Genomic DNA, 22,150 nt, shown 5'->3' on the forward strand with positions numbered 1-22,150 from the left:
AGGTAAAAGATTAGGCTATAATTACTATATAAGCTATTATAGTAATACTTATAGCTATTTATAAAGCGCTGCTATAGTAACTAATTATAATAAAATAAAATATTATTATCTTTTTATATTTATTTTTTTACTTAAAAATATATTAGTAAATAGGTAAGAAATAAAAGACTTTTTTATTAAAGTAAACTTTAATAAGATAAAATATAAAAAATCTATTAATATATAGTAATAAGTCTCTAGTAACCCTTAAAGATAGGTTTCCTCTTTTCAGCAAATGCTTTAAGCGCCCTATTTCTATCCTCTGTAACTACAACACGCGCAGACATCTGGTTTTCCTTATCTTCTGTCGCCCATCTTGCCGCCTCTAGACTAGCCCTGATTGCCACTGGCGCTCCTTCACAAATCTCCTGTGCCAATCTTACAGCCTCATCCAACGCCGCCTTCCTCGCCAAGGACAGCACATCCTCCTTCTCGCCACCCTCAGGCACCTCTTCTGGTTGCTGTACCTCAACAAGCCTATTCGCAATGCCAAGGAAGTACGCCTCTGGGGCAGCAACGCGGCGGCCAGTAAGGATAACATCACGAGCGCGGGAAGGGCCAATCAGGGGGGGGAGACGATGGCAGCCGCCGCCGCCAGGGATAATGCCCAAGCGAGTTTCAGGGAGACCAACTACAGCATTAGATGAGAGAACGCGGAAGTCTGTTGTAAGAGCAAGTTCGAGGCCGCCCCCGAGGGCGATTGAGGAGATAGCGCAGATAGAGGGTATAGGCAGGGCGGAGATGGCGTTGAAGGTGCTGCGGACGTTCGACAGGAATTCGGCGGTTCTATTTTAGGTCAATTAGTTAATTAAGTGGCTTCTGTGATGGACTGAGGTAGACACCTACTCCTTCTGGCTGAAGGTCTTGCGCTCCTTCAGATCTGCGCCGGCGCAAAAGGACAAGTCTACAGCACTGGCAAGAACCAAGGCCCTCGTCGGTCCGTTACTTGTTGCTGTAGCGTGCTTCGTCTCATTGCCCTCAGGTGTATATTGTTTGTGGACTTCATCAATCTCGGCGCGAAGCGCAGCTACAAGCCCTCGGGAGAGAGCATTGCGAGCAGAAGGACGATTGAGCTCGAGGACGCGAATGTGACCCGAGCCGGGGGCAGAAAGGTTCGTAACACGGACGAGGGGGGCTGAATCTGCGGCCGTGGAATACAGGCGGCGAAGAACAGTAAACCGCAGGGAAGATGTAAGACGGGGAGGCATTGTTGCGGTTTAATTGTAGGTGATAGCAAGGAATTGCAATAAGTAGGGAGAATTGGAAACGTTTCCAAGACCTTTCTGGGAAATGTATACTGATCTCAATATGTTTTCGGTGTAGTTCTTATGTTCATATATTAATGTAGTTATTACTATAGCAATAGTAAATATTATCAAAGTATGAGAATGAAACTTTGTTAAACCAGTCTCAAAAGTCAAATAGGTGACTTAAAGCCGAGGTGATTAGAAATAAGATAAACCTTAGGTAAATTAATCGAATTAGTTTACCTAACTTACCCGAGGTTTATCTTATTTCTAATTCCCTCGGCTAATGGATTCAACGGGGTTCTCCTCAGGGTTCAATAGCTACAAAGCTAACGGATAAGCTAACGGAGAAACATATCTATTATCTAAGCTTCTATCTAGACTTCATTCCTAGATTGCCATTCCCCTACACATGTACATCCAAGGGATCATTGTGGCCTCAGCGATAAGTGTGTTAGTCACCAGAGATCTAATGTTAATGTACAAGTCTTATAAATTAGATAGATGTCTAATTCAGATATGCTCTAGCTTTTCAGCGACAAAGTCCGTCATATCTCTCTTTTGATGAGATGCTGAAGGGAGCGGATGTCGTATCCATACACGTCCCATCGACCAATACGACGAGAAACATAATCTCTACCCCTCAGCTAAACTTAATGAAACTGAACGCAATTCTCATTAACGGTGCAAGGGGTGGTATCGTGAATGAGAAAGCTCCTGTGGTACACTGTTTAAAGTTGGTCTTGATGCATTGGCGGTCAAACTAGCAACCCTGCAGATCTATAAGGATCTTCTGAGCTTCCCTGATATTCTCGTTACACCGCCCATCAAAGCTTCACCTATTGAGAAACAAAGCTGAAGTGGCTTGGCGGCTATTGAGATTGCACCTAGTCTGAAATTGTATTATACAATCACTGCTGTAGGCCAGTATTTGAGGAAGTCGACCTGATGAGTAATGTAATTGAGGCCTGGATGCCCCTGATGTTTGCATACTCTATGACTCAAGTGTAGACTAGCCCTTCAGCCCGTTACAGTTTAAGTTTAATGTTTATCTGATCGTGGTCTTCTCTGCCCCTTGTGCATTGTGGCGAACCGTAGCATGTGACGACTTAAGTGTCGAAAGATGTAAGTGAGTCTTCCTTGGGAAAGAAAAATAGATGCCAATTGCGCCGCTAGTCTTACGAAGGATGCGTCTTTGTCTCTGTCCTATTCTCATGCTACTTATGTGTAACTTGTCTTTAGGACACACCGATATTTCTAAGACAGACCTGAGGGCTACTTGAAATGCCTGCCTGCTAGAAGAAGACTGCCCTTGATTTGAGACGACATTCATAGAGTCAACGTATACTCTAGTATTCGAGATTACACTATTGTTTTTATTTAACTCTCTCTAAGTAATAGTCTTTTGGCTGCTTTTGTGTTACTTACATCGACAGTGCGAGTTAGTACTCTATACTAACTTCTAACCCCAAGTCTAAGAATCATGGAATTTTGAGTCACTATTAAAATAATAATGCTCGAGCGAGAAGCCATTCGTGTATGATCCTGTATTTGGTGCCAATAGTAAGACATCCCAATCTACCCTTGGGTGTAACCCTTTAGGTAGACAAGCTTCTAGTCTCAATCTTGCGGATGATTGTGTCAGTAAGAAACAACGCGATCATTCTAATTTCCTTGCATTAGTATTATAGCAATCACTATCATTGGAAGCCTTCAAAGGTAGAAATCACTTACGAATGGGGACCAATTCTCATAAAGTAAGGCAGGATATCCCGATACAGCCTGAAAAGGCCCTCCTTGCGTATGACCTTGAAAAGGCAGTCGAAGGTTCCCTTGTACAGGAGCTCCCCAGAGCCAAGTCCAACGGCAGGGGAGGTTTTGACCTGGTTCTGCAGACGAGTCTTGACGAAGTCGAAAGGCTGGCTGATGAGGGCGCCCAAGCAGCCAGCGATGCCAGCGGCCACCGCCGTACGCACCGGGGGCGACAGGCTAGTGTGCTCCTGTAGCTGATTCTTAGCCTCCGAAAAGGAAGTGAGCTGGCCGAAGTTGATGGACATGGCACGGATGAGGGTTGGGCCTGCGCCTTTCCAGAGCGCAAGGACGCCCTCGTGCCTGGCAATGCGTCGCAGGGCATCAACGGCAGATGAGTACCTCGCTTGTTGACTCAAGGGCTTGAGTCCGTCGGCCTGCATTCGAATCAGGATGACTTCTGTCGGATTGCCGACTACCGCTGCCAGTGCGCCAGCTCCAACGCCAGCGAGCGATCGTTCGCCAAAGGACAAGGTCGTGCCTCTCTCACGAGCCCTTCTTGCCAATTCCTTCTCGAAGGTCGAAAACAGACCTAGTCTCATTGTTCCATAAATGAGCGAGCGCATGATCGCGGCGGAGAGACCCTGATACATGTTCAAGATGCCGCCTTCAACTATTAAGTCACGAGCAATACTCCAGGTCGTGACCCGGAGCACGCTCCTGTCAGCGAGCTGCAACCGGACCTTGATTGTGTCAATGGGCTGCACGCATGTTGTGGCCACTATGCCTGAGCCGCAGCCGACAATGAATGGAAGTGCGGTCTGAAGGGCAGCGAGGCCCTTCGTCAAAGGAAACGCCTCTGCATCTGACATAGTTACACAGAGAAAGCAAGGGGCATAGAAGAGTACACAAGTCGACTACTGCATTCTTACAAGTAGTTTCATTAGGCTAAGACTGGGTTTGCTGGGCAATAGTATCTGTACTGTATAAAAGAAGCGAGAATCGATCGGCATTGGGCTATTGCGTGTCTGAGCATTGAGACTGATGGGCTATAGGTAAGTGGGTTGCCGAGGGAGAGAACCTAAATTAACCCGAGGCAGGTTGGGTTGCCGAGGGAGAGAGCCCGAGAGAATCCGAGGTAGCCCCGTTGCATCCATAAGTGAAATGCCACCATTGTCTAGGGGAAAGCATGGAAGAGCTAACCCGACAGTAGAAGGAGGAATAGATCCATCATGACTAGATCTTAGAATGCAATAATTTTCTCCCCCTCTTACTACTATTAATACTTAGGGTTATTTATATATTATTTATTGTTAAGTAAATCCAGGCTATACAGTATTTCTCACTGCATACATATTATTCCTAGTCTACCTTTTCTTATTAGTATTATCTAGCTGTCTATACCTGTCTCGCTGCATGTGTAAAAGCTTATCACTTTCATCCTTACATTCTTCTGCTATTAGAAATGGCGAGGCTACTCTTTTCAGGCCAGCGCCTACGTCCCTCGTTCCTGCGCAGCTATATTTGCGCAAACCCATCATCAACACCATCTGCTACAAGGGCAGCGATCAACTACAGATATAACTCTAGCAATGCGGCACCACGGTCAGCTAGCTCAAGTCAGGGGGCCCTGACTGGCATTAAAATCATCGACCTCTCACGGGTTCTGGCGGTAAGTATACGCTCTCTCTTCCTTCCATGAATCTGGAAAAAAAAAAACATAAGAGATTGTTTCTGACGACAAGACATTGCATGTAACAGGGCCCATTCTGCACCCAGATCCTCGCTGATTATGGTGCCGAGGTCACGAAGGTGGAGGCTGTTGGGAAAGGGGTATGTATATTAGGATTTCTACCATTATATACGAGAGAGGGACCCCTCTTCTCTCCATGACTGCAACGTGAACTGACGCTCTTCTCTTGCCTCTCTCCTTAGGATGATACGCGGCACTGGATAATGGCCGGTGAGAAGGCCTCTTGGAATGAGTCCAGCGGTCCTATCTCCAACTACTTTGCAGCCGTAAACCGAAACAAGCGTTCCATCACTGTCAACTTCAAAAAAGCCGAGGGCCGACAGCTTATCCTCGATCTGATCAAGGATGCTGACGTCGTGTAAGTCTTCTTTTCTTATCTCTTTGCCTCCTCCTTTAGACTAGGATCTAACGTGAGAACCCCTTGTCTCTCAGGGTCGAGAACTTTAAGCCAGGCACTATGGAGCGTCTGGGACTGGGTTATGACGTACTTAAGGAGCTCAACCCACGCATCATCTATGCAGGCTTATCAGGTATGTAGAACAGAAACATACTGACTCTCTCTGCCCATAACAGCCCGCGCTAACCATCTTGTTATAATTAGGCTATGGCCGGACTGGCCCCTACCGAACCCGCGGTGGCTACGATCCTATCGCGGCCGCTGAGGCTGGTCTCCTTCATGTTACAGGCGAGAAGAACGGTCCTCCTGTACGCGCTGGCATTGGCCTGGTCGATATGTCGACAGGACTCTTCCTGCACGGCGCCATCCTCTCAGCCCTTATCGCCCGCGCGCGAGACGGCACAGGCCAGCGAGTCGACGCGAGCCTGTTTGAGACGCAGCTCAGCCTTTTGACCAATGTCGGCCTCGCCTGGCTCAACTTGGGCATCGAGGCCGAGCGCTGGGGCTGCCAGCACCCAAGCATTGCGCCCTACGATGCCTTTAAGACTAGGGATCGCTACCTCGTATGTGGTGCCACCAATGACAACCAGTATGCCGCGCTGTGCCGCCTCTTAGGCGTGGAGCACTTAGTCACCGATCCTCGCTTTATTACTAACCCCCTGCGCGTGCAACATCGCGAGGAGCTTGCCGCTCTTCTGGGCCCCATCTTCGCCTCCAAGACCATCGACGAGTGGATCACGTTGTTTGAGCCATCGGGCCTCCCCTTTGGCCCAATTAATAACATGGAGGCCACCTTTGCCCATCCGCAGACGGCCGCAAGGGACATGGTTATTGATGTGCCGATGGATGCCGCTTGCGCTGGTTCAATCAAGGTTATTGGGCCTGCTGTCAAGTTTGGCGATAGCAAGACTGGCCTGCGGACAGCTCCACCTCGCCTAGGCCAGCATACAGTTGAGATCTTGGAGGAGATGGGTATGGACGCTGAGGCTATTGCAAAGTATAAAGAGGATGGTATTATTTAGTTAAGTATAGATAAAGAAGATATATATTAAAGGTTTAATTTAGATTATATTTAAGGTCATAATTCCCTTTATATATTTATATTTATCTACTTATTATTACTTTACATATTAATAAGAATTAAGAGCTTAAAAAGTCTAGCCCTGTCTCAAAATTCATCAAGGCTGGATCTATAATATCCCCTATATTATACCAGGCATCTAGATCGAGTTGGATACCAGCCATTAGGTCTGCAGGAAGTGGTATATCCCTCTCGGAGTGTATATTACCTGCAGCGCTCCAGATACTCATCAAGTTTGGTGTAGCAGACGAGGTCATATTTGGGCCTGCTGATGGCTGTCTTGAGCGATGCCCAGAAAGAGCAACGCCCGTTGGCCCTGCTCCCGGGATGGGTGCAGATATCATTTCTTCTTGCGAGGTGTCTAGGTTTCCTGTCCCAGGGGCTGGGCTTGGATATGCTGTTGTAACACGACTGGGCCCAATCTCTGAGAACAGCCTCGAGTTCCTTGCTGCGATTCCATTTGCCTTCGACATCGGGTTCCCTATACTAAGCAGAGGAAGAATGAAGCCGGCATTCTCTGTCATGTTGTTGATGATATGTACCGCCTCGTCGGCAGCGGTATACATGCTCTGAAGTTGGTGTAATGCATCAAGGCACTGGCAGAAGCGACCTATACTGATGTTCCGCGTTTCCTCATCTGGGGAACGTATGTTTAGCAAGTGTATTAGAGCCGCCGATAGGAATGCTGGGACACTGCTCGTCGGCGCATAACACATCAGGCCGCTGAACTGTAGATCAAAGGCAAGCTTGGTAATGGCCACGGCGGCCTCAGTTAGCTTGCGCCTTGAATCTGCCTTGCGCGCCGGATCGATGCTATCCGAGCCACTGTAGAAGACCTGGGGCCGATGTAAGGCCCCAATCGCCGTGAGATATTTCATATAGAGCAGAATCTTATGCAGTCTGATCGTGGAGTTTTCTACCTGCGCAGCGGCGGCCCCGCCATCTCGGGCTCCAGGGACATAGCGAGACTCTGGGGCAAGGCTCTGAAACCACTCTTGGAGATCAGCATCGCACTTTGCAAAGCTGTGGGCCTGCTCCTTCAAGCTTCTAGGTCGAACAATCGCCCTTCGCAGGTAGTTGGAGCCCGCTCCCGGCGTACTGGCAATGGTGTACTGGGTGTGGAGAATCCGTCCAATCGTAAAACACAGCTGGCTGAGGTCTATACAGAGGTTGGCTATTCTCTGACGATTTACAGGGTCTTTACCCGTGTAGCTTGGAGCTGCAAGCAAGCGAGCGACTGCAGGTGGCGGTGGCAGCGAAATGTCAAAATCATCAAGTCGTAACCGTTCAACACTGAATTCATCTTCCTGGATTCTGGAAGGGCGACGAAGGCCGAGCCCAAGCAGTCGATCTCGTATCACGCAGGACCACCATATCCGGCGCCGCAGCCGTCCATTCTTGGTCATCTGCTGCGGCTCCTCCAGGTCGCGGTGGAGACCTTCAATGTGCGCTGTGGTAAGAGCGAGGCCCATCCAGTACCATGTATGCTTCTCGTCACTGTCGGAATCATACCAGTATGTCATGAGGAGCAGGGACTGTACCAGAGTTAAACGGTCTGCTTCATAACCTAGACTATAGAGAAGCTTCACGCGGTTAAAGAAGACTTGTCGGGCTGCTCTCTTGTTCTTAAAGCCATACCTTTGCAGTAGTTGCATATCAATAAACGTAACGCTGGCAAACATAATAGCCTGGAATAATAATAGACTAACAGTTCCAACCTCACTTGACCCTGTAATAGGTTCAAGAAAGTCTGCAAGATCAATGGCAGGCATAAAGGGATAGACTACGAAGACGTATATCCGTATAAGCTCATCTCGTAGCTGATTATCGGGTATAGTAAAGCAGTCCTTGCGAGCTAAAAACTCAAGGTCATGGTTGTCCAGATGAGAAGGATGGGGGCTGATGTATAACGGTAAATGGTTTTGGTCTGCATGAGGCGTGTTTGCTGAGGCGCTGACATTGTCCATTTTTGATGAAGAAGGGGGGGCCTCTGCAGTGTCTTGTTCAGTCCATCCTAGAGCGTAAAATCCTAAATTAGATCTGATATAACTTGACTGCGATATCTTCCTCTCCTTGTATGAGACTGGATACGTTGTTCTTACCTTGAAAGGCGAGAGCCACCAGATAGTCAGACGTTTGTGGGTTGGCAGGCTGAGCGGAGGGCGTCGAGCGTGTCGCAGCCCCTTGGCTGGGTTGCGGCTGTGGTTGTTGTTCGCAATGCGTCTCGTCTACGATGCCATTGGGTTGGACCTGGGTGTCGTGTATTATTCGTGTTTGTTCTGCTTCTTGTTGGTTGTGCCAGCTGTTGTTCTCGTCTGCGCCATCGTCGCATATCGTTTCTTCGTCGCCATGAGCCACTGACTGGCCACCGCGGCGCTCTTGAGGCTGACCAGTGGCTACAGAGCCATGGCCATGGTCAGAGCGGAAGACGGTGGCAGGAGCTGAGCCAGGTGCAGGCCCAGGTGCGGCTGTGTCAGCGTCCGTATTTATATTATCGGAAGGTGAGGGTGCTCTTGGAGCCGTGGCATTCGACGACAAGCTCGAGCGAGCCGGATGTCTGGCGGGATTGTGTTTGCCTCGATTCGATGCCTTTAGGACGCAGTCGACGTCGTCGAGCCGACAGTTGGTGCATGGCGGTCCGCCGTTGACAACGTCGCACCGCACCTTACGATCTCGACACGAGACGCAGGCCCTGACTGCTCGCTTCTTTACAGGCCGGTTGCCGGCTGTCGATGGGTTGTTGTCCCAAGAACCAGGTCGTTTTCGCGGAACCTGGCTGTCGTGAGCATGGGCAGAGGCAGAGGGGCCCTGGGTACCAGGCCGTTTATCAGGTGATACCATTAGAAGTTTCTGCCCCTTAGGCTTTGCAGATGGGTAACTGTCGTTTTCAGTTGTTCTTCTTGCGCTTGATACCTCAGATATGACCCAAGTGTTGCCATCCAATTGATCTGAGCAACCAGGATGGGCTGATTAAGTTATGGTGAAAGAAGAAAGTCGGAGAAGCTCCGGAGAAACTACTGTACTAGGAGCCGGCTACAAGTCACATGATCAGCCAGGATTTTTGACAAACAATATTCCAAAGAATTACTGTCCCCCAGCGATCCAAGGGAATGATTACAATGCACCTGGGGCACCTGGGACAGAGTAGACAGAGACTTAGCTAGCAAAGAGAGGAGGCAAACAGCGACATTTACTACACTCTCCACAAACCTTAGATGCATATATACCAAGGTACCCAACTGAGTACTAGAAAGTGGATATCTAGATCTAGGGTAGGTAATTGTAAGTGTTGCAAGGTTCAAGATACTCTGGCATTAAGATCAATGAAATGCTGACACTAACTAAGGAACGAGAAGAGGGTCTTTCTAGAGGGATTTTTCTCAATCCATATATATACCATCCCTCACCTCAATTCACCCATTTCTGCCGGTTCAAGCCCTTTTTATTTGTTTAACGCTTTATCCTATATTGAGATACGCTAAGTATAGTATGGAAGTTATTTCTAACAGTAGGCTTTCCTATCAACTCTGTTAATTCAATGGTGTTTCTTAACAAGGCGAGAGTAATGCTACCCCTACCTCTGCAATGTAAGAAAAGGTGCGTTTAAAATACTGCTGAAAAGTATGTAATCTCCCGACTAAATATCCGTGTCTCTCCTCTTCTGCATTACCTGGCGCGACGTGTAGAAACACACTTGAGAATTGATTGCGTTTCAATTGGTGGGACAGTCGGTGGTAAAGACTTGATCCAACATTCTGCAACTGTCATCCGAAATTCCCCTACATTCCCCGGACCCCCGGGCCTAACAAGGCAGGGGTCCAAGCGACAGTTCAAACTTATGTTACCTCGGCTATTATATTCTCCGACTTCTCTAACTGATCCTTTCTCCCAGAGGTTCCAGCATTTTCCAAGAAACCCCCTACATGAGGGTCATAATATATAACTGATAACCTCTCGGGGGTTATCAATTTAATCTCCATTTGACATATCAAAGATATCCAGTTTATTTGGTCTGATTCTAACCATATCTAACCATACTGGTTTATTAGATAAGCGGGAAAAACTAGATTGGCTTATTTGTCAAGCGCCCCGAAGGAACCCCGGACGAACTATAAGCATGTAACAGGTCTAGTGTGTATAGCAAGCGATATGGCACGAGTCAGACTGTCAGAGACTAAGATTGTCATTCAACTGCCCTCTCCCTGCACAATGCCGAGGCTATATCTCCTCTCTCCCCGACCTCCCCGCCCCTCTCCCAATCTCCAACCCGTTTTGCTACAGTCTCCACATTCGCATTCCACTCCCCATGTCGTCAAAGAGACTGTCACAAAATGAGCAAGAGAAATCCCCAGGGACGGGTCCACCAACGCACAAGCGACGGCGCATCGGCCTCGCCTGTAATACGTGCCGGATGCGGAAGTCTAACACGTGGCAACAGACTTCGCGTCATCCTCACGCTTAGGTATCATAATCTTGGCATCTTGATACACAAGCCACTGCTAAGCACCATAATGCGCCATCTGTTCCAGGCTGGGAACAGAATGGAAGTGCCACTGTCTTATATAATACAGCTTGCCATGGCAGAGGCACACGAGTGTTACCGGGAGGATGAGCCAAAACCACATTGTGACCGGACATGATACCTAACGAGTAGGAATTTGGGTCACCTCTGGCTTTTCCGATGCGGGGACAACCATCGTCCTCATCCCAGTGGTGATCGAAGAGAGCTAGAACTGAATTGGCCTCTAGAGGAAGTGCACATATGAGCGCTACTTGGAACTCAATGCGGGATCTGGGCCTTGCTGGATCCATGTCAAAGGAATAATATAAGGTTTAGAAATTAGAACATATAGCGGAAGCCTAAGTTCCAAGATTATCCCCATCCTCCGAATGCTAACGAGAGAATGTGTCTTGAGCTCATTATATAACATCTGTCCAATAAAGCATTCTATTTCAAGCCTCGGCGGGATATTCGGTCCATCTTCTGGTTGACTTCGCAGCCTTATTTTGCCTATATGCATGCTTGAACCTCAGAACCAGACTGTGTCGGACTCCCCCGTTTTCCCAATCTCACTCATTATCTGAAAAAAGAGGTTGATAATTAAGAACCTTGGTTTATACTTTTAAAGCCTACCCTGTATTTCCATCGGGAACGTAATCCATCCCCGCTTATACACTAATCAGTTGTAAGTGACTGTAGCGATTATTAGGCCCTTATTCTATATGGCGGTGTTTGATACCTCTTCCAATTCCAAGTCAAACATATCTAGAAACTGGGGTGTCTGGAAAGATTCCATCCCAAGCTCATATCCATCCGGGTCTCCAATTTTGTCAAACAGGTCGGAGGCTTTGGCACAGTCGTCTTCAATCTCCATGTTTCCTTTCTCGTCCGCATATGACTTATCGCAGCTAAAAGCAAGCATTTGGTTTTCAGCAGGAACTTCAACATCTAGAAACATGAGGCTCGGACTTGTGAACTGTGCTCTGGCCAAGAATAGACTGAGTGAAGAGTCCTCTGCGTAACACCCAACCGACAGCGACAGATCAATTGTCCGCGAGAGGCGGAAATAGAGAATAGGCTCCTGTAATAAGAATTTGCCCCAGTCGTCAGCTCCTTGGATCGAAGTGGATGGCTTAGAGCAAAGTGCACTACTAGGGACCGAATCAGTCTTTGGTGAACAAGAGTCTAAGGTCCCAGAGGTGGCAGAGTCAATAGCAGCACGGATGAAAGCCCAGACATCGTCAACACCATCATAAAGGTTCTCTAGTCCCTTCATGGTCTCCATGTAGATGTTAAGTCTACCTTGTTTCCGGGCTGTCTGCGACGGTAATTTTGCAAGTTTGACATCCAGAATATGCAACACCAGTGGTAATGCTGCATACGCGATGCTGATAAGGGTCAGCCCGGGTAGGGGTGAGGAAAGTGATTGACTTACATGCTGATAGGAAGGAATCTGGCGACTTTGAGTTGAACTAGCTCCTTAAGGTTATCTGTGATTCCCAGTGTAGCATCTTCTAGCTGGAGCCGCGTCTGATGTAGCTTGTCGTCCATACCCGCTCCTGGCGATGTAAGACTCACGACAAATGCCTCGTATTGATATAGTGCGACGCGGGCAGAGCTTGAAAGAAGGACATGGTTAGTAAACAACACACGGTTGGAATGGTAGCTTACTAATAGTATATGTACATCAAATTTGTGTACAAAACGAGCGACTTCTCAGTCCTTGTAATCCCAGCAGGGATAGGGAACTTGATGGTCGCTGTGTCGAACCAGGCATCCAAGTTGGCCTCACAGAATCGGATGGATTCTTTTATCTGTTCCTGATTATCGATCATGGGGGTTATAGCATCTACAGCGGACTGTCCCATCCCATAAACCGTCTGAACCACACTGGTGAAAGGAATTGCCAGTTCACAGAGACTGAGGAATAACTGGACTAGACTCCGTTTGGTTTGTGACGAGTAAACCTGCGAGCCATGAATCTCTTTCGCAAAGTCTCTTTCCGTCAGGTGATTCAGAGCTGGGTTTATCGATGTAATATGCAACTGTCTCCGAACACCAAGGGGCAGGATCCGATCTCGCACTATGCAACACCACCAAAGCCGTTTCAGTCTATTGGTCGTATCCGAGTCTTGATCTGGCCTTTTGTGAAACTGATCGGCTTCTGCACCCTGCGCGTACTGAATAGCTGTTGCAAGCAATATGGAGTTTGTACGCGCTCGGTCTCGCATGGTCGCGTAGTAAGTCAGTAGTAATGCTCCTTGGGCATTAGATACGAGGTCGCTGCCAGAACAAATGTCTAGTAGAAGCTATAGAGATATCAGCCTTTGGGTTGGGACCCTGAGACAATACAATTACCTTGGCCCGACGATAGTAATTTTCTCTTGCATTACGCCTGGAGGTGAACCCAAGACACTTCAACGTCGGGAAAGGGACGAACTAATAACAGTCAGCTATGATGATGATTAACGCGTGTGGAGATCACTTGCGCTGCATGAGGTGAATAGCATCGCCTGGAGTAAGAATAGTGAAATCGTTGGTTCTCCATGTGGCACCTTGTCGCCAGAGTAAATAGCCCAAAACTGGGCCTCGTCCAATAGAGGAAGACCTGGATGCACGTGGAGAAAATACTCTCTAATGAAGTCATCCAGGGCGTCTGGAGTAGGAACGCTCAGACATCTCCGAGACTCCAGATAGTGAACATCATCAGGCTCCAGGCCAGACATGTCGAGGGTAAGGAATGGATAATAGGAGTATGTAATATGTGATCTGGTGTTGGGTCCTGCACTCTGACGTGTCATCGCGGTACCTGGCGCTCCACAGGGTTCAAGATCATGATGTACTTGGCCTGGAATTCTTGGCTGCTGTTCCCCTTTCTCAGTGTGTACCGTTGTTATTAAGTTTTCAATGTTCTCGAAGCACGTCGATGGGCTCTCAGGACTTTGGTCTAGCGGACTCTCAAAGAGCAAGGACGCTTGATCTAAATGATACGGAGACATGGGACCTGGGACTGCAGCGTCTTTGCTTTCTTCTTGCTGTTGGAAGCTATTCCGGAACACAATGGGCTTTGACCTCTCGGTTATGAGTGGTGATCTCTTGCGGCTTTTCCTGTCAACAATCTACCATACTACTACAACAAATAACTTACTATTTGGCCCTCCTCGCTATGACGGTACATTCGGCATTGTCGAGCGCGCAGTTTGTACATCTTTGTGGGTTTCGGACAACATCGCAGCGGACTTTCCTCGTGCGACAGTTCATACAAGCTTTAGAGGCGCGAACTCGCGTAGGCACTGATTTTGGGGTTTCTGATTCTTGCATGACTGAGTTACAATTGGTAATGTGTTTTGGTGAAGACGTGATGATGAAGGTTCAACTGGGCGAAGCAGAGAAAAGGACCTAGCTGGTTGGAGAGTTTAAACGCGGGGTAGCATTTCGCGGGGTCAAATCTGGGGAAGTCGAATAGGCTGTAAGAAAGCAAAGTATATTTGAATAGCAATGCGTTGCTCTAACTCGATGAAGCCAAAGCGTTCCCTTGATCGTATGAAATTATCAATTCTTGATGCAGGAAATTCCTTCCTGGACCAGTAAAAGCAGGCCGAATATCACTAGCTCTAAAACACACTGCACCACCGGAATCTTCGGACTGTCGTGAAATAAAATGTTCGAATTGCTGATCAGTACAACACTCAATCTTGGCGAGCTGCAGTTAATGTCACGCTCCAACTGCAGACCAATCGCTGGAAACCAGCCATTCCCCGCCGGCTCAAAATTTCTACCGAGGGTGAAATTTCCACCGAAAATCTCCTAATCAGGACAAGTTTACCCACCAATTGATCATAGACGAGGACTAGGGTCCTTGCTAGCAAAGCCATCTTTGATCAATCGCCGAAGAATCTTGCCAGACGGGGATTTTGGAATGACATCGGTGAAGACAACACCGCCTGTGATTCGTTTGATGGGCGATAGGCGCTTGTCCATGAATGAGAGGATGGACTCGGCTGTCGCATGAGGATTCTTCCGGACGATGTGCGCCTGGGCATGTTCCTGTCCGTCACTGTAGTCGGGGCTGTCAGTAAAATGTCATGCTGGGCTAGTGATATACTCCTACCGTAGAACACGGATAACGGCGCAGTCTAGGACACTATCGTGCTCTAGAAGGTGGCCTTCCAGTTCTGATGGCGCGACCTGGAATCCCTTGACCTTGATGAGCTCCTGGTATTCACTGTCAGCGCGGGTCATAAGCGAGTTTCTGCCAATACAGACCTTTTTGCGATCGACGATAGTAACCAGCCCCGTCTTATCGATCTTGATAATGTCTCCAGTCTTGAGCCAGCCATCATCAGTGAAAGCTTCCTTGGTAGCAGCAGGGTTCTTATAGTAACCCCTGAACACATTGGGTCCGGCAAGTATAGCCTCTCCTTCTTCATCGTAGCCAAGAGCCTTGCCATTCTCGTCAATGATTTGAAGCTGCATGTTGGCGACCAGGTATCCAACACTTCCATGAGAGGGATCAAACTCATCAGGTCCAAAGATCGAAATCGACATGGTAGCCTCACTCATACCCCATCCTTGTCGGCTGCGGGCGCCTGTCTTGCTGAAGAGTGCCTCAAGTCGCTTTTCCACATCGGCCTGAAGTGGTGCTGCTCCACAGACAAGGAATTTGACACTAGAAAGGTCGTGCTGAGAAACAAGAGGACTCTTGACGAGCATAGATGCCACTGGGGGCGCTAAGACCAGGGCAGTTACTTTAAAGTCCTGGATCGTGCTGAGGAACGACTTCAGATCGAACTTTGGCATCACGACGGTGGTACAACCTCGTTTCACATTCATGATACTAAAGGTAACAAGTCCCACTGAGTTCATTGGTTAGCCTATATCACGAGCGACAAGTAATTAGAGTGACCTACTAGCGTGATAAAATGGGAGAAAAGCTAAATGCACGTCGTTGGCTGCAAAGGTTGGGTCATTCTTTCGCTTCCTTGCCACGCGGTCAAGATGCAGATTCTGCTCCGCGTTGGCGACCATGTTTCGATGGGTGATCTCACAAGCTTTCGGGAGACCGGTCGTGCCACTGCTGAAGTTGAGAACGGCTGGCCTAAGAGATATGTCAGCATCCGTGGACTGTGAAGAAGCTTCTTTGGCATCATACTTATCTGCAAGGACTTTAGAGTCTGAAATCCTCTCCCAAGAATACGTTCCGTGACCTAACAAGCTTTGGAAGGATGAAACGCCATCGACTGAGCTACTATCCTTGGAGTTAATGAGGACTAAAGAATTGGGTGGTAGGCCTGCAGCCTTTGCGGCTTTCTTGGCCATCCCAAGGCGGGGGCTATCGGTGACGATGCATTTGGCGCCCGAGACGGTGAGTTGATTGACCAGTTCTGTAATTCTTAGCCAATACTGGATTATTTTACACCAGTATAACCCAGTGACCGCTCACGACTTACCAGAGTATGTGTATGTTGGATTAGCTCCAGTGAAGACGCCCCCAGCGGCAATTGAGGCAAGGATTACTGCTGGGTAGAGGATCTGTATCGATTAGCCAAGGGAAAGATGCGATGAGCGAAACTGCTAACCGAGTTCTCGCAAAAGCCCAAGACAACGTCGCCGTCTCGTATCTTTAACGTGTTTCGCAGTCCAGCAGCTATGGACTCAACCATATGCTTGAGCTGTGCTTTGTTAAGTTGTTGGGTCGAGTCGTGAGCTTCAACATACAGAGGCTTATCTAACGAGGCTTGTTGTGACTCCTCCGACCATGAATCTTGACAGGGTGAGCAATCAATAAGTCTGAAACTCAGGGAGTAGGCGCATACCGAATATGTAAGTGAGGAGGTCGACCTCAGGAATGGGAATGTTATATCTAGAGGTGAAAATCATGGTGAAGATCTGGAGGTATCAACGCTGGATGGGTACTGCTAAAGTGGTGTAATAAATATTGCAGACAAATAATAGAAACTACGAATTGACATATTTAAATAGTAAAAGGCATAGATTGGCTTATTGTAACTACTTCCCTTCGTAAACGAGTTGCTATTTGCCATGGGTAAATTGCGGCGGCAAATTTTAGCCTCGGCTGAATTTGGTGCATTTACGGCATCACTAAGTCGCGTTACGCGACTTCGACACAGCGGGCAACAGGCCACCCTAAGAGATGAGGATCTAGTCATAGAACCCACTAAACCTATCTAAACTACCCTAAAGTTGGTATGATCAATCTACTCTCCTTCGATGATCAGATACGTAGGTGTAAATAAATTGTTCTTCCCAAAAGCTAGCCCTAATAAACCATCCTAATCTGCATCAACCAACGCACTTCCAACAAATCATTGTCTCCCAATATGAGTTAGCCTGATCTCCATCAAGTGCTTCGTTGTTTATCCTTGCTAAAGTACGCTGAATGGCTTGCCAAGAAAACACGTTAGATCAATCCCGACTTCTTGGGCGTGCTCTATAACCTTGCTGACCCAAGCTTGACAGTGCATATCCTGTTCTTATCTCAGATTCTCAGTCAAGTCATTATTCTTCTTGTTGCAGTTCAACTCCGTTAAAAGAAGGTCGCAGATAACTCGAATGGCATCATGTATCTTGACCCGTATGACTGTTTGTTCCTCTTTGTCCTAGTAATCCTCACAATTGACATTGAGCGCTAGATCAGCATCGAAGAGGGGCAAAAACGTAATTGGAGATGAGAGGTGCGAATCGTCCGCTGTCCTGAATACTAGAACAGTATGGCCTGAGATTGGTTGATTTGAAGCCATCAACTTACTCGCCACTCGGTGAGATAGATCTTCGGCGAGTAAAAATAACACATTAGCTTTTTCCCCTCTAGGCAGAATAGACTCTATAGTATGGCCTGAGACTTGGTAAGTTTTGTCTCCATTACAGTTTGCTTCCGGGTAGGGCTTTCCAGCAGTGTCGTTATGTTATTGGTCCAGCAGAAAGGGCTCCCCACCACCAAAGCTTACAACTCTTGGTTTACCTACACATTATCCTACCTTGACACCAGCGACTCGGCTGCCGGTGGGCCATTACCAGTGTGAATATAATGAATGCAGTAGGAGTGAAAGATTAATTCTGACAGATTATATAAACAGATCCGTTAGTATTTCGCAGTCCAGTCAGTTCAATGAGTGATAGCCTTAAGGGAAATATCCTGCCATGATACCTGGCGAGGATAGAGACACCTCCAATATGCCGAATGAAGTCGTTGGAATCTAAATGAGCTTGTGATTTGGTGGCTGCTTCCTCTACGGGCAGACCACGAATAGGGTAGATATAGACAAATAGTGGCTTGGATAACAAAGAACAATATCCCAGGTTCACTAGCCCATGTCCCCATCCACCTCGTTAAAGAGACAAGATACCACTCATAAAAACAGCAAAAGCCACTCACTGACCAAGATCCAGTAAGTGATATGGTAGGCCCCGGGCTTACTGGGAGGGCGCCTTACTCTTAGGTAGGCACAAACGAGCCACGTTTAGTGCCTGTTTTCTTAATCCTCCATCCGTAACCCTTCATTTGCGCAGTATAAGCCCAGCCCCATTGCCTGTCCTTCTCTCGGGGATTGACGAATCTGTCCCACTCTTTCAACTCAGAACCCGAGATGCCTAGGGCACTCTTGGCCACTCGAATGTGCGGCCTAGAGGGGGGTGGATCCACGGAGGCTTTTGGGGAACCGTAACACATCTTGAGAGTCTTTTGAGGGTTTGGAGTAATAGGTTTCTAAAGATCCGTTGGTTATTCTATCAGTGTCTGATATACAGAGGCAGGCACCGTAGTGGTTTATAGTTGTGATTCTGAAAGAAGCTCTTTTTCTTTAGAATGTCAACAGTGCAGACGTGTGAGTTGGTAACCTTGGGCGGATTATTTATAATTATTTGTGGTAAAGAAAAAGGGAAAATGGAAGTCAAAGTATAAACACACGGGGATTCTTTAGTAGAAGCACGACGAAAAAGAGTTCCGAAGAATTATAAAGTCCCTTCTTTCTGAAGGGTATCACCGACAAATGGCTCGAGGATCCGGCTTTAAATGGTGAATGAGGACGTCCCGACAGCCAAGTCGAGATTACCCAATAATTGATTAGAGCAGCGGTTTGGGGCCTGAGTGTATCGTCGTCTTGGCCACATACAATTTCTCATGAGGGGAACATCTTTGCATCAAGAACATCTCCCCTCTTGACATAAACTTCGATGATTTAAAACCTCATGAAAGAGTCTAATCAGAGGAAAAGGACACGCATCACGGTGAACCTACATGTGAGATTTTAACTCCCGTGAAACAAAGCAGGCTTTTTGGTCCTGGTAAAGATGAATCAAAAGTAATTTGAAAGCTGCTTCGTCCTCCTTAAACTCAGTTTTCAGTTTAAGATTCAACACTAAAGTGTCAATATGTGATGAGAAGCTCAACTCTACTTTGACAGTTCAACTCTGTGCTTCTCCATCGAAAGCTTCCACGTGCTTAGAACCAAGGTATATCTTATAGTAACAAAATCTATTGGCTATCGCGATTTTAGCAGTGCAGTCTCATCTAACTATCTATTGGCTAACTACCTTTTTCTCCTCGTCGACGGCAATTTCGCTTTATCTTCCTCTCTTATTGGCGGAAACATCTCTGTGAGGTTCGCCATATGTGACCCATTCACAGGCTGTCCCAAATATTTCGCCTCCGCATCGAGCTTCTCGTAAAAGGCCCCCGTTACCTGTTCGTTGCGGTAGTCGAGTCGGTGCCCGCACCGATACGTTGTGACGTCTATGATGGAAGGGTTATCCTTGCAGCAATAGCCCCAGCAGTCTGAAAACAACTCCATGGCGGGCAGGTAGGGCGACTCGCGATGGCTCTGCTCGATGATGTGCAGCATGGTAGGGATGCCGACCTCGTGAAAGACGTCAAAGGACTTGAAGATGGGGGCTGCGATGATGTAGTCCTTGAAGAACTTGCGGGGGATGAAGTAGATGTCGCTCCAGCCGACGCAGAACTCGTTGATGTCGATCTTGAAGCCCAGGTCCAAGTGGTCCAGGTGAGCGCTTGCAAGTTGGGCTTTAAGATGGTAGTGAGGTCCGCCCCAACCACCCCAGTCGTAGTCCTTGGTGTCGTTCATGCACGAGAACTGGGGTCCTACAGGTTTCATCTCGGGCCAGGTCATGGGGAAGTAGATCTTGTTGCGGTCCATGTCGCTCCAGGCCAGAGGGTCGAGCCAGGCGTCAAAGTGATAGTACATGAGGCCGTCAATCTCGGGTTCCTGGTCGAGAATCAATTGCATTGTATCGGCCACCTGCTGGTAGATGTGAAAGGTGAGCGTGCTCTGATCATGGGTAATGTTCTGAAACTCTGGTTTGAGTCCTTCAGGCTTCATCATCTCAGGCATCGAGATGTGAATGTCGCGGAAGAAGGGCTTGTACTTCATCAGGATTGGAATGCGTTCGGGATGAACAGAGTTCCATCTGATGAATGCCATGGTATTCTTGAAAGGTGATGTGACGATCTTTGGAGCATCGCTTTCTTGCGTGGCTGCCACTGCCACCGTGCTTGTGTCAATAGGTGCAGTCTCTATGGACTTGGTTGGCATGGACACCTGGTACATGGCCAGGGCCATCACAGCCATGACCGTGACGAGAGTGTTGAAAAAGATGAACAGCACCCTCTTATTTTGAGCAACGGCGCCAAGTTTGGAAAAGAAGCCAGTCTTGGGATCGGAATCAGACTTGGTCGTGGTGGTGGGCTTTGGAGCGGGGTTCTCCATGTAGAGCCAGGTGGCGATAAAAATGATGAGTGTCCCAGGAACAACAAGAAAGCTGAGGGATGTATCTGAGATGAGAGGTGCCAAGTAGAGCAGTATTCCAGTGGAGAAGGCGGTCGCAAAGCATTTGACGAGCGCGTCGGCATCTAGAGAGGAGGAACTTTGGTTAGCTCGCTATTGCAGGTGGACAGAGGAGCCTGGACTTACACTTGTACACAGCGGTAATCGCAAGGCCAATAAAGACATTGCTCATGATGACCAGGATAGCGTGAATGCTTCCGTAGCCTTGGAAGAAATGCGGCTCGTTAGAGCTTACGCACTTGATGCTGATATGGCAGACGAAGTTGACGATTGTGCCGGAGGCGTACAAGATCATGTTGTTGGCGTGTAAACTGCTATCGTCGGCCTTGAGGAGAACTTGGTTGTAAACACCCGACGAAGCGCTGAGAAATACTTGGAAGAGGAGAAGAGCGTATGTGTCGAGCGAATAGAGGGCACCTTTGCCAGGCTGGTATTGTGTGACGATGAGGCCGCTGAGCTGCAAGGTGTCGTTTGTCAATTACTTGTCCCCAAATGTCTACAGTGAGTCTATAATTCATACCTGCATAGTGATTGCCATCCATTGCGTTTTGGACACCTGCTGATTGAGAGTCGCAATCATGACCAAGGCGGTGATGAGCGTGACGCCGCTCTTTGTGAGTTGAATCGTGCCTGGGTCTGCCATCTTATAACTCAAGAAGAGCTGGCTCATCATCATTAACTCATACTGCAAGATAAACGGCAAGAGGAATTACTAACCGAGTTGTTGATAAGAATGTAAATCAGCGCCAGGTTGTAGAACCCGAATCGCACATCACCCCTCACCTCACCACGAACATACCCCCAAAACGTCCGTAGCCCAAAAGGCACCGGCGCCGAAGAATGTCCCGAATCCCTTGATCCCTCATCCTCCTGCGCCGTAAGCGACGACGCATCCTTATCTTTATCCTGAATCTCCAAGTCGCGATGATCATCCGCCAGCGACGCATACGCCGTATCCGAGCCTCGCGTCGAGGGCCCAACGCCCGTCTGAACTCTGGTCTTGCACTCGCGGTAGAAGAATATCGAAGAGAGGATCAATTTGAGAAACTCGGAGATGGTGATGGACCCCGATGGTGAAAAGGCATATGAACCGCCGCTCTGCGCTGTCTTCATGATAACGCCGATGCTGACTTGGATGCCGATGAGGCCGAGCGCCGCGATGTACGCGGCCCGTTGGGGGCTGCTGTTGCGCAGCGATAGCTTGCGTAGAAACCGTGTTGCAGACATGATTGTGTTTCTGCGCCGTCTACTCGGGTAGAAAGATTGGAAGAAAGAGGGGGGAAATGAAGTGCGTGGGAAGTTTAGTATTACTTCTGAGCGCACTGCAACCGTAACGATACGACGCTTCAAGCTGTTCCTGCATCGAGAACCACGCCACAGATATCAGCTCGCGGCCCGTTCACATAACTCAACAAGACGCCACATTCCTTGCACTTACGATCTAGCGAATGGCGCTTGGCCGCTAACCAGGAACAGGGGCCCTAAGGCATGCTGTATTCGGTAGTGGGCGTTCCAAACGGGATTCTAGAGGGTCCATGCTTTAAGGCTGAAAGGTGTCACCG

The 22,150-nt window shown here is 48.1% G+C and overlaps 7 protein-coding genes across 7 annotated transcripts; 1 reads left to right on the plus strand and 6 right to left on the minus strand.

Moving 5' to 3' along the window:
* Positions 1-236: 236 nt before the first annotated feature.
* Positions 237-1,247, minus strand: FSUBG_13714 (methylglutaconyl hydratase; the record flags this gene model as incomplete). The annotated part of the gene is made up of 2 exons (XM_036678635.1): positions 237-825; positions 886-1,247. The coding sequence occupies 2 exons, from the start codon at positions 1,245-1,247 to the stop codon at positions 237-239; spliced, it is 951 nt and encodes a 316-aa protein (XP_036530815.1).
* A 1,769-nt stretch (positions 1,248-3,016) lies between these two features.
* FSUBG_13715 (mitochondrial carrier) lies at positions 3,017-3,907 on the minus strand (the record flags this gene model as incomplete). Its single annotated transcript, XM_036678636.1, has 1 exon — positions 3,017-3,907. The coding sequence occupies one exon, from the start codon at positions 3,905-3,907 to the stop codon at positions 3,017-3,019; it is 891 nt and encodes a 296-aa protein (XP_036530816.1).
* Positions 3,908-4,500: 593 nt separating this feature from the next.
* FSUBG_13716 (transferase family III) lies at positions 4,501-6,207 on the plus strand (the record flags this gene model as incomplete). Its single annotated transcript, XM_036678637.1, has 5 exons — positions 4,501-4,707; positions 4,797-4,868; positions 4,971-5,146; positions 5,221-5,318; positions 5,390-6,207. 5 exons carry the CDS (start codon positions 4,501-4,503, stop codon positions 6,205-6,207), a joined length of 1,371 nt encoding a protein of 456 aa, XP_036530817.1.
* Positions 6,208-6,325: 118 nt separating this feature from the next.
* FSUBG_13717 (cutinase transcription factor 1 beta) lies at positions 6,326-9,107 on the minus strand (the record flags this gene model as incomplete). Its single annotated transcript, XM_036678638.1, has 2 exons — positions 6,326-8,295; positions 8,369-9,107. 2 exons carry the CDS (start codon positions 9,105-9,107, stop codon positions 6,326-6,328), a joined length of 2,709 nt encoding a protein of 902 aa, XP_036530818.1.
* Positions 9,108-11,485: 2,378 nt separating this feature from the next.
* Positions 11,486-12,602, minus strand: FSUBG_13718 (cutinase transcription factor 1 beta; the record flags this gene model as incomplete). The annotated part of the gene is made up of 3 exons (XM_036678639.1): positions 11,486-12,155; positions 12,203-12,385; positions 12,439-12,602. 3 exons carry the CDS (start codon positions 12,600-12,602, stop codon positions 11,486-11,488), a joined length of 1,017 nt encoding a protein of 338 aa, XP_036530819.1.
* A 2,002-nt stretch (positions 12,603-14,604) lies between these two features.
* FSUBG_13719 (4-coumarate ligase) lies at positions 14,605-16,647 on the minus strand (the record flags this gene model as incomplete). The annotated part of the gene is made up of 7 exons (XM_036678640.1): positions 14,605-14,836; positions 14,879-15,623; positions 15,678-15,865; positions 15,920-16,151; positions 16,218-16,299; positions 16,347-16,531; positions 16,584-16,647. 7 exons carry the CDS (start codon positions 16,645-16,647, stop codon positions 14,605-14,607), a joined length of 1,728 nt encoding a protein of 575 aa, XP_036530820.1.
* A 2,614-nt stretch (positions 16,648-19,261) lies between these two features.
* On the minus strand, positions 19,262-21,815 carry FSUBG_13720 (UDP-galactose transporter; the record flags this gene model as incomplete). Its single annotated transcript, XM_036678642.1, has 5 exons — positions 19,262-19,268; positions 19,321-20,653; positions 20,715-21,045; positions 21,109-21,249; positions 21,306-21,815. The coding sequence occupies 5 exons, from the start codon at positions 21,813-21,815 to the stop codon at positions 19,262-19,264; spliced, it is 2,322 nt and encodes a 773-aa protein (XP_036530821.1).
* Positions 21,816-22,150: the final 335 nt, after the last annotated feature.

The sequence above is a fragment of the Fusarium subglutinans genome (assembly GCF_013396075.1).
Source record: "Fusarium subglutinans strain NRRL 66333 chromosome Unknown NRRL66333_c0000383, whole genome shotgun sequence".
Classification (NCBI taxonomy): Eukaryota; Fungi; Ascomycota; class Sordariomycetes; order Hypocreales; family Nectriaceae; genus Fusarium; species Fusarium subglutinans.